Source organism: Macadamia integrifolia, chromosome 4 (genome assembly GCF_013358625.1).
Source record: "Macadamia integrifolia cultivar HAES 741 chromosome 4, SCU_Mint_v3, whole genome shotgun sequence".
Lineage (NCBI taxonomy): Eukaryota > Viridiplantae > Streptophyta > Magnoliopsida > Proteales > Proteaceae > Macadamia > Macadamia integrifolia.
The window spans coordinates 7,295,195-7,305,356 of record NC_056560.1 but is presented as its reverse complement, the minus strand read 5'-3'; the positions used below and the strand labels follow the sequence as shown (position 1 = coordinate 7,305,356).

General features: G+C 41.4%; 2 protein-coding genes across 7 annotated transcripts in view; both read left to right on the top strand.

The window, feature by feature from the left end:
- LOC122077151 (protein MODIFIER OF SNC1 1-like) overlaps positions 1 to 7,039 on the top strand; it is a 21,134-nt gene extending 14,095 nt beyond the window's left edge. For 2 of the 4 annotated variants that reach the window (XM_042642980.1, XM_042642979.1), the window contains exons 7-9: positions 1,743 to 1,823; positions 1,947 to 3,676; positions 3,904 to 7,039. In XM_042642980.1, the coding sequence (XP_042498914.1) occupies positions 1,743 to 1,823; positions 1,947 to 3,676; positions 3,904 to 6,411 (4,319 nt within the window). In that variant the 3' untranslated portion in view covers positions 6,412 to 7,039. The remainder of the gene's footprint in view (positions 1 to 1,742; positions 1,824 to 1,946; positions 3,677 to 3,903) is intronic. The other 2 variants (XR_006139699.1, XR_006139698.1) reach the window with 2 other exon arrangements.
- A 1,314-nt stretch (positions 7,040 to 8,353) lies between these two features.
- The window catches only part of LOC122075254, a 6,901-nt gene continuing 5,092 nt past the window's right edge, over positions 8,354 to 10,162 (top strand). For 2 of the 3 annotated variants that reach the window (XM_042640216.1, XM_042640214.1), the window contains exons 1-2: positions 8,354 to 8,654; positions 8,768 to 8,900. In XM_042640216.1, the coding sequence (XP_042496150.1) occupies positions 8,823 to 8,900 (78 nt within the window). In that variant the 5' untranslated portion in view covers positions 8,354 to 8,654; positions 8,768 to 8,822. The remainder of the gene's footprint in view (positions 8,655 to 8,767; positions 8,901 to 10,162) is intronic. The other variant, XM_042640215.1, reaches the window with a different exon arrangement.

Sequence of the window (10,162 nt, the reverse complement as noted above, 5' to 3'; positions counted from 1 at the left end):
CTCATATGTTAAATAAATATTAAAGGTTCATATTCATACCAATGTAAGATATTCATCAAGAAAACAAATCAATAAAATGAATAAACTAAGTTCATCTTCATCAATCATCAATCATCATAACATATTAACATATAATATAAATACATAATTATGAAGCAAAATTATAAAAATAAAGAAAAGAAGCATAAAAAATACAAGTATTTATTATACTTACCTCTATGATGCCAAAATGAGTGCCTAAGCCCTAAGATCATCCACTATATTTCTACTCCTGTCAATGAAGAATGAAGCTTACCGCTGCCAGAGCAAACTCACTGCTACCGGAGCAAAATGGTCGCCTAGATAAGTGGTTCTTCCTTGTTCCTTGATTCCTTCTCAAAGCCCTTTCTTAAAACTCTTGACAAAATCCAAACCCTGTTTGTGAATCGTGTTTTTGTTTTGTTTGTTTTGGTTATTTTTGGTGGAGTAAAGTTGATCCCATACATCTCAAGTGTTAATAAAATCATACACCTACCAATGCGAAATCTATATTTGGAATCTTCATTAGGTAATTTTAAAATGTGTTTAAAAAAAAAAAACCCATAAGGCGCCCCTTCACGTAAGGCGGAGCACTGCCTTACCATCTCTAGACCGCATCAGCGCCAAGGCGCTAGTAAGGCGTCGCCTTAGCAGCGCCTTAGAAACTTATGGTTGCTTGCAATCAAGAGCTTTATGAGTGCTGGATCTCTCCCTGAAGTTTCAGACCCATCAGATCCCTATTGAGGGAGTTCTCTTCACCTAAAGACCCCTTGGACGTCCGCCCGGTTCTTCTTGGCTGGAGGTTGAAGACAACCAGCGTGGGTTGTCAATAACCCTTTAATTCCTCTTACCCCATATTAATGACCCTCTCTTTCTACCCTTTATTACAGCCTGCCATTGAGTCTTGTCTCCTTCCTAGTTTACCCCTAGTGAATAAATCAAATCCCCTTTCATGTCTCTTTTTATTCTTCTAATGACCCCTATTAAACTATCTTTAATTACAAGAGTGCCATCTCCTATTTGTAACTTTGGTTTATTTACAAAAACTGCCATCATTCCTTAGTATTTGGTTATTGCACTCTTGGGTGGGTCCTCAGCTATCCGAGTTGGGTCTTCGGGACCCACCGGCCCTGCATTAGTGCGTGAAAACTTTGAACTTATTTATTAACTTCTTTCCCTTTTTGTTTCAGGCTGAAACTTTACTAGGGCCTCTATGGACCTCCACCCCCATCCATGCCTGCTATGTGGCAAAGGAACATAACCTTGTGATCAAAACAAAACACAACAAAGATTTTTTGATATTTAGATCTTCCGTAATATCTTTGCAAAAATAACTTGTGTACTATACATTTAGCATTGATGTGCTTCAGTTTGATATAATAATTTTTAATGTGAATTGCAAAGATGGGCTGGTAGTATGCATATAATAAATGTTCTGCCCAGTGCTATCAGACCACTACACGACCTAGTATGCTGTTGTCTTGGGATTTCAAGAGCAATCATGTTTGCATACATATAATCGTGCTTGAAGGTTTGATTCATCCCATTTCCAAGGGAAGTAAACTTTTAATGTTTTGGAAATGCAGTCAATTTCATAGTTTCCTGATTTTTAATTATGACCTAGCTGGGAATTGAAGTTGACACATATTGCTGATATTTCTCCAAATATAGATTTTATTAAATTTTTTTACTGTTTGGTCTGTTTTGTCAATGCTTCATGGCAGGTCACAGTTCGCAGGGATGTCCTGTCTCAGCTTCTGGTAGAGTTTCAACCTCAAAAGAGAGTTCAGGAACTTCGCCGGCTGGTAAATGTGCATATGTTATGAAGATGTGCAACTTCACTGTTGTCCTTTATCCAAAGTTTAAATTAGTGGAATATTGGCTCTCCTATTAATGGGTGTTCACTGATGTTTTGTATCGTATTTCAGACCATGAACACGATGCCAGTGCAGAGGGGGAAACTAAAAATACTAGCACTGATGATAAGTCTTCTTATGTTGGAGATGGGGCCCCACCTAGCATGGAGAAGTGGCATATGGATCCTCAGCCATTTCCTAATACTAATATCCCACCACAGCATCTTGAGCCTTGGCATGCTACACCTGTACGGCTTTCTTCAGATGGAGTTTGGTACAGAGGACCTCCAGGTGGTGGTCCGTCATATGGAACCCCTGGCCCTCCTGGTAGCTATCCCCTTGAACCATTTAATTATTATCATCCACAGGGTCCACCCAGACCTTTGCCTAACTCACAGCCAGTTCCACGACCTGGAGCTGGTCCAAGCAGTTATCACCACCCAAAAAATGCAGACTCTTACCGGCCCCAAATTCCTGAATCTTACTTGCATCCTATGATGCCCATTAGGCCAGGTGTTTACCCTGGTATGGTGCCATATGAGGGCTATTATGGTCCCCCTCGCATGGCTATGTGCAATTCCAGCGATCGAGATGCTCCTGTCTTGGGAATGGTAGCTGGTCCTTGTGTATATAACAGATACCCGAACCCGAACCCGAACCCGAACCCGAACCCGAACCTCCATCACGACTCTGGTAATTTCCATGCCAGGTCGGGTGGTTATGGTCCTGCCAGCACCACTATGGTGAAGGAACAAGTGGAACATTCTCATTCTCATGATATACAACGGGGACCATACAAGGTTATTTTGAAGCATCAGGATGGTTGGGAAGAAAAAGATAGAGAAGAGAAGAGGGGGCATGCTATATCAACCAATTCCCCCCTTGAAGGAGGGCAGCAACCAAGAGCATCTGGGGACAAGGATTCAGTAACAGGCTGCAGAAATGATAAAGCTGTGGGTTTGCCAAAAAAAGATTTTGCTGAAGAAGCTTTTCCACAACCAACAGATAATAGGGATGGTTCTTCTGTTCCTGTTTGCATGAATGTTCCTGGAAGTATGAGCAATGCTAAGGCAGTTAATGACAATTTGGTAAGAAAAGGTGAAGCTGCACCTTCACCTACACCTACTACACCAGGAGGTCCAAAACAATTCACTGCTACAAAAAGAAATCCCACTCTGATAGACAAAATAGAGGGCTTAAATACTAAAGCTCGGATATCTGATGGCCGGTATGATGGTGGCTCTATTTCCAGTAAAGATGAGAAGATGAAAAGGTCAAGGATTGTGAGTGCTAATGTTGACCATTCCATGAATGAAAATGAGACTCTTTCTGGTGCTGCTTCTGCTGAGAAAACTTACATAACGGGAAGGCCAATTCTGTCGTCTCAAGAATCTGGCACTTATACAAGAGATAAGACCCTTGAACAGAAAACTTTCAATAGTACAGCTGTTGTCTTGCCAGATAGTGCATCTCAAGTTTCTGATGGCATTGTGTTGAATGCTCCTATAGTTGGAGAGCAGAATCAGGGTCAGTTTCATAAGAGGGGGCAAGGTGTTGACGTTAGAGTGGACAACCAAGTTAAGGGAAGGTTTACTCAGGACGGTGAGGAATGGAGAAGGAAATCTCTTGTTGGGAAGCCTTCCACCGTTATTCCTGATGCATATATGGAGACCTCTGATGTAAATGTGCAAGTCTTCCATCCTCCTCAAGAAGCTTCTGAGAAGTCTGACTCAACCATTTATGGAAGGACTGGAGGAGAATGTGCAACATCCTCTTTTGAACCACACGATTATAACGCACAGGTAGATTTATAAATGGGGGAAGGGTTTCATGGGTCAAATTACAAATGAGTTGGACTTATATTGGTTAACATTTCGAGAAAGGGAATGTTAAATCAGTATAAGGTTAGCTTATGGATAGTTCTTATAAGTTGGCCCAGGATTCCCTATATTTATGTCTTTGTAAATTCTGATAATGTTTAGATTAGATTTATTTATTTATTTTTTGCACTTTCTTTTCCTTCAATCAGCGTGCTAAGATGAAAGAGATGGCAATCCAGCGTGCAAAGCAGCTTCAGACAGAAGAGGAAGAGCGGATAAGAGAGCAGAAAGCCAAGGCACTTGCCAAATTGGAAGAGTTGAACAGGCGGACACAAGCGGAGGGTTCATCTCGAAAGTTAGAAAACTCTGTGCCAACGAGTGGCTCTATCCAGCAGAAGCAAGAAGACCCCAGGTCTCATCTAGATACCAGCGATTCCAGAGCAGCACAACACTCTGCTGATGGTGGGAACTCCAGTTTGGTTGCCCAGAACGCTGATAGGCTTGGAGAGTTGAGCAACTTGTCCAAGGATCTGCCTTTGGAGGCTTCAAAATGTGTGCCTCATGATTCTGTGAAGTTACAGAACTTGTCTGTGCCATTGCAACAGGATGTTAATAATGCGGATGCTGCTAATTTTAAACCTGCCCAACCCGCACAACTTCAGGAGGACATTTCTAGCATGCAGAGACCAATGGGTCACAGAAAAAAGACGAATATTCCAGCAGAAAAAAATTTAAGTGAAAGGCCAACTCCCACTGGAAGCATTGAGGCCTCGAGAAGTTCCGTTAATGTGGTTCCAGATGTAAAAGCCCCAAGCAGTGATTCTGGCATGCCCAATAGTGCTGGTAGTGTTGATAATACCTTGCCTCTGCAGAAAAGAAAAACACACAGGAATGGGAGGAGCAAGCACAAGCTAGATGAAACTTTATCTGGTGCTCTACCGTTGCCAACGTCCAGTGAAGGGAATCCTGAAAAGGTTCACGTTGAAAGTGATAAAGCAAAGGCTTCTGAAGTCGTGTTAGAAGTATCCTCAGTTCATGTCACGACTTCAAGGGAGTCTCTGGAGGTTCAAGATTGTCAGAGTGTTCCATCTGCTGACCAAGGTTGGTCCCTGTCAACTGAAGTAGCCAACAGTAGAGCAAACAGCCAATGGAGGCCTCAACCTCGGCGGATGCCTCGAAGCCAACAAACTACTAGATCAACAGATAAATTTCATGGTGGTGAGGCTGTTGTTTGGGCTCCTGTCAGGTCACAGAACAAAAATGAGGAATCAGAAGGAGGCAGCCGCTGCACTACTCCCGAGGCCAATGCTTCCTTCACAAAAAATGGGCTGGGAATGGAGAGCAATGTGGCAAAAGGCAAGAGGGCTGAAATGGAGAGATATGTCCCAAAGCCTGTGGCTAAAGAAATGTTGCAGCAGGGTAATACTGAGAGGCCATCTCCTCCCAAAATTAATCAATCACAATGTGATGAGGCACCTCAAAGAGTGCAATCTGGTTCTCAGAGTACTGAAAGTGGAGGCCCTGATGGCTTGGGTACTGGGAAATCAGGGACTGTTGCGGAGCCTAAGAATGTGGGGAGCAGGCATAATAAACATGGTAAAGCTCATGGATCATGGCGCCAACGTGGTTGTACTGAGCCACCTCCTGTGCAAGGCTTGCAGGAGGGATCATCTCTCTCGTCAGGCACTGGCAAGAATTCTTATAAACCCATTGAGCCGCCCCAATCCCAGAAGCCTGAGCCGAAAGGATCAGAAAAATATTCTGACAACTGGACTTCTAATAATCCTGTCTCAACTGATCCAGTTGCAACTGACGTGAAGGATAACAGTTTAATGGGGAGAGGGAAGCGACATCCATTTAAGGGGCACAAAAATTCAGGGCACAGTTACAATATTGTTGATCAGAAAGATGTACGTGGCACTAATAAAATTGATGCTCAAGCTTCAGCCCTTGAGCTGAACCAGCCTGAGGGAAGAGTTGCATTGAGAGAAAACCCCGTAGGGGAACATTCAACTTCTGACTGGCAACCAAAATCTCAGCCGCATGTTGCACATAACCAGCAAGGCAACAGGGGCAATGGCGGTCAAAGGGTTATGGCGCATGTTAGTAGGACTTCTGGAAAGGAGTCTACTCCTCATGCTGATGGCCGCACATCAGAGAACAAAAATCATGGTCCTTTTCCAGACCAGCCTCAGCCTCATCAGTCAGAGATGTCAAAGACTAATTTCTCTGAACGATCCACTGTACGCAGCCGTGAGGCCAAGAAAGAAAAGAAGGGTGTAGATTCATTCAAAGAACGCGCAGTCTCCCCAAACCTAGATCCTGTTAAACAGAGTGAAATCAGTCTTGTAAATGTTGATACCCAACATGAGCAACAGTTTTCTCCTGGATTGCGCAGGCATGGGAATTACAATGGTCGTTTTAGCAGGGTGCAGGAATCACCTCATGCAGGCCACAATGCAGGAGGGCAAGATGGCAGCAAGCAAACTCATATGCCTGTAAGTGGTGATAGGAAGAGGCATAATTCACATTATGAGTACCAAGCAGTTGGGCCACACAATAACAAACCGGAAGACTCCTCTGAAAGTTCCCGTGTAATGGGTGCAAGATACCGTGAGAGGGGTGGTCAGAATCACTCAAGGCGTGGTGGGGGAAACTTTTATGCCCGAAGCAGCGGCACCATTCGAGTTGCTGCTGGTTATGGTAATGGAGAGTGAAAACATGATGTGTTTTCTTGTTCAAAGCCATTTCCTCGTACTGCTAAGTAGGGTACTGGCCTGATCACTAATGCCATGCAGGTATATTAATTGGTACTTTCTCATTTCAGTCTGTTAACTGCAAATATTGACTGGTTCACCTGATTATGCGAGTCTGTTTAGCGTGATTCAGGGCCAGTAGTAAAATTGAACAAGACATAGGTGAAAGCTGGTGAGGGTAGCGGATGTGGTTGGATTTTTTATTCTGAAGATGTATTTGATTTTGAACAGCGTGGTTACGCATATTCAGTTTACTGTGGAAAAACTCTTGGCTCTCAAAGGTTCATCTCCAACTGCGTTAATGAATCTGTGAAGACAAACAGAGAAGAAAAAGGGTTGTGCTTACCCCTTCTTTGTAGAATCCCTCGGGGATTGATGATTTGACTTTTTAGCAGAGCAATGGTGAAAAAAGCACATTTCATTTCATCCCGTGTTGGTCCCTGGCAGGATAGACCGGGTACTATGCTTACAACCTAACGTGTTTTCAACTCATTGAACATAGCTATGAGAAAATAACATTTTCTACCGAATTCGAATCCTTTTTTGTAATAAAAAATCATGACTGGAAAATCAGGTTTTTTGATTCTGACTTGCCTTTCTTTCAAAACCTGATGAGTTGGTTAAGTCAAACCTGAACCTGGTTAGGACAAGTAATGAAGGATGGTGTTTACTTGACAGGGTTGGCATCTGTGTGATTAGCAGCTTCTTTGTCTTCAGATCTCTTACATAGGTGTGCCTAGTCAGGATGCTGTCTGTATTATTCCTTTTATCTTTCAATGAATTTAGTTAAATGTTGTTAATTCCAGTGATTGTATATAGTAATTGAATCTACTTACCATGAAAGAAAAGATGAGGTAAAAGATTTGACCGTGCTTTGAAGAAAGTGAGAAGGTTAGGAGTATGGAAGAAAAAAGGGGAGGAAGGAAAGCTGGGGAGGTGGAGATGCAATAGATCAAAGAAGAGAGGATGAGCGAAGGTTGCGCTCTACAAACCATTATAGCGGATTGCCTCGACGTGGCTTTGATGACCGTTAGCACCATTTATGCCATTGGAAGTGGTCTGGCAGTGCCACCCAAGACTATAAAAAAAATAAAGAAAAATGCCCTTCTTTTTTCTTTTCTTTTTAATAAAGGGGAGAGGTTCTCTGTGCAAGTGGGGATTAACGTACACCCTCGCATAGATAATTTTCTATTCATTTTTCTCTCCTTAAAAGAAGTAATTGAAAAAAGCCATGTGAAGATGTGTAATAGCTTACGATCCTTGCTTAGGAAGATGTTTCCCTTTAAATGATAAGGGAAAAGTCTCTCTAATCTGAAAATCAGACTTATGAAACATTTCCTCATATTAGATATTAATAAGTCTCTTCCCTTGAATGAATAAATAAAAAATACCCATGTGAGAGGCGTTGAATATAAAGAACCCTTTCCCAAATAATTATTTCCGAGTTTTACTTTCAAAATTATATTTTATTAAATGGCTATAAGTGTTTTTTGGGCTTAAACTTAAACATGTAGATGAGTTCGTCTGGGCTTAAACTTAACATGTAAGAAAGTTCTTCCACCAAAACAGAAAAAACATGTAAGAAAGGTGTGGGTTCCACTTATCCAGAGAATTTTATATCTATCTAACATGCCATGTGGCATATATTTGGAACGTCGAGAAGAGACATAAAAGGTGGGCTGTATGGGAAAATCACTCCAGAAAATATATACCCTATTAACTGTATAATATCCTTACCAAATATATATATATATATATATTGCAGACGATTTCAACCCATAGATATATATATAATATTCTACTCTTTTTTTTTTTTTTTTTTTTTTAATAAATTGGGTCAACGCTAAGTTTCATCTTATGTGAGTTTTGTATGGGGTGTAACCCCCAACACCACCCCACAACTCACCCACCCCCAAAAAAAAAAAAAGAAGGTGTTTTGGAAACATCACCAACAATTTTGATTCTGGGTCGAATTTTGACGAAGGAGATGGATGGTTAAAACTGTTCAATTCGTCGAAGACAGCACAGAGTTGCGACAGGAAATATTCACAGTAGAACAAAGCTGCAACTGAATTTCAAGTGAGAGATCATTTCTGAAGTCTGGACTATGGAACCAGTGATTCGATCAGTTTGAACTTCGAACCCGAAACAGTACAATAAGAACAACCCCCTATCATTCTCTAGTGTCTCGGACGCCATAACCGGTACATCCAAGTTTCCAATTTTCTCATCTTTCTCACCGTACCCTTATTTTCCGAGTAGATTCTTCAGACGGTCGTCTTTAATCTTTTTTTTTCTTTTACTCAAATGGATTCAGAATCGACCGTGGCGCCGTCGTCGATTCTCTAAAGGGTGGGGATTGCGTTTCGAAAATGGCGATTTCAAGTGGGTCTTCTCTCTCTTGGGTTGCTACTTCTACTTCTTCTTCTCAGCCAAAGATATGCTGTAAGGTATTTGTTAGCTTCTTTTTATTGAAGTTATCACTGTTGGAATGTTCGCTTCTGCCTTCTTTTACTTCCACCCGAAATGGATTTGTCTTTCAGGGTTCTTAATAGCCGGGCGCCATAGTTGACAAAATCATGTGCCGCTGCCTCTGAAATCTGAATAGGGAAATATAGCTCTAATTAGATATAATCATATAAACAATCAGAATTTATTTGCTCTCATAGAAAATGTTTGGTATCGAGGTTAATATAGAAGTGGGGTTATCAGTACGTACAGTTCTATAATCCATGGGGACTTTTGTGATGTTTGGCATGTGTTCCTGTTCGTATCCTTCCTAGAGTTTAGGTCTTGCATCTTGATGTTTGATTGAACAACTGTGAATGTCTTAAGGAAGGGATAGCTGCTGTGCGTTGGAGATGCTTTGTGATTGTGACAGGTTTGTGTTTCTAATACGTTATACCATGTTCGAGTTCTCTGTGTATGGGCTACATCCCATTTGTTAAGCAGGGAGATACCCATATATCGTTGACACCCTTGAATTGCATATACACAAAGCATCATTTATAAGTTTGTTTGTTTATTTTTTTCTTCCTTTGGCCCTCTGTTCCCTCTCCCTGCATTGGCTTGGTGTTCTGGCAAAGATTCCACTTTTAAGAGCCTGATTAAGGAAAATGAAGAATGTTGAAGGAGACCCAACAAAATGCCAAAGGAGTAAAAGAATTGATCCTTTGATTATTATGACTCTGAACATTAACATGAATTTCTAACAATGGTAGTCATCATAATTTGAAATCTTGTCCACTCTAACTGCCGCAAAAGAATGTATCTTCTCTTGGAGTTTTGTGGGTAACTAACAGCATTCTCTGAACTTAGATAGGTGGGCAAACCATTCTTAGTAAGTTCCCTGAAAAGGCAGCAGACAGTTCATGGGCGATACCATTTCAATAATCTTAAGTCAAAATTGCTTTAAAGACGAGTCATTATTGTGGAATGCCCCAATGTGAAACAAGGTTGTTCAAGGCCCTCCATATTTTGTGGGGAGAGTCTTTCTGTTCTCCAGGCCAGTTTAGTTTCTTCAGTTTCATATATATATATTTATATATATATATATATATGTAAGATCAAACACCAAGAAACACGAATAAAGGGAGACAATAGATCCGTACGACACAGAGATTTAACGAGGTTCACACACCAGGGTGGTGTGCTACGTCCTCGGGCGAAGAAGAAGATGATTCACTATGCAGAAGAGAGATTACACCCTAGC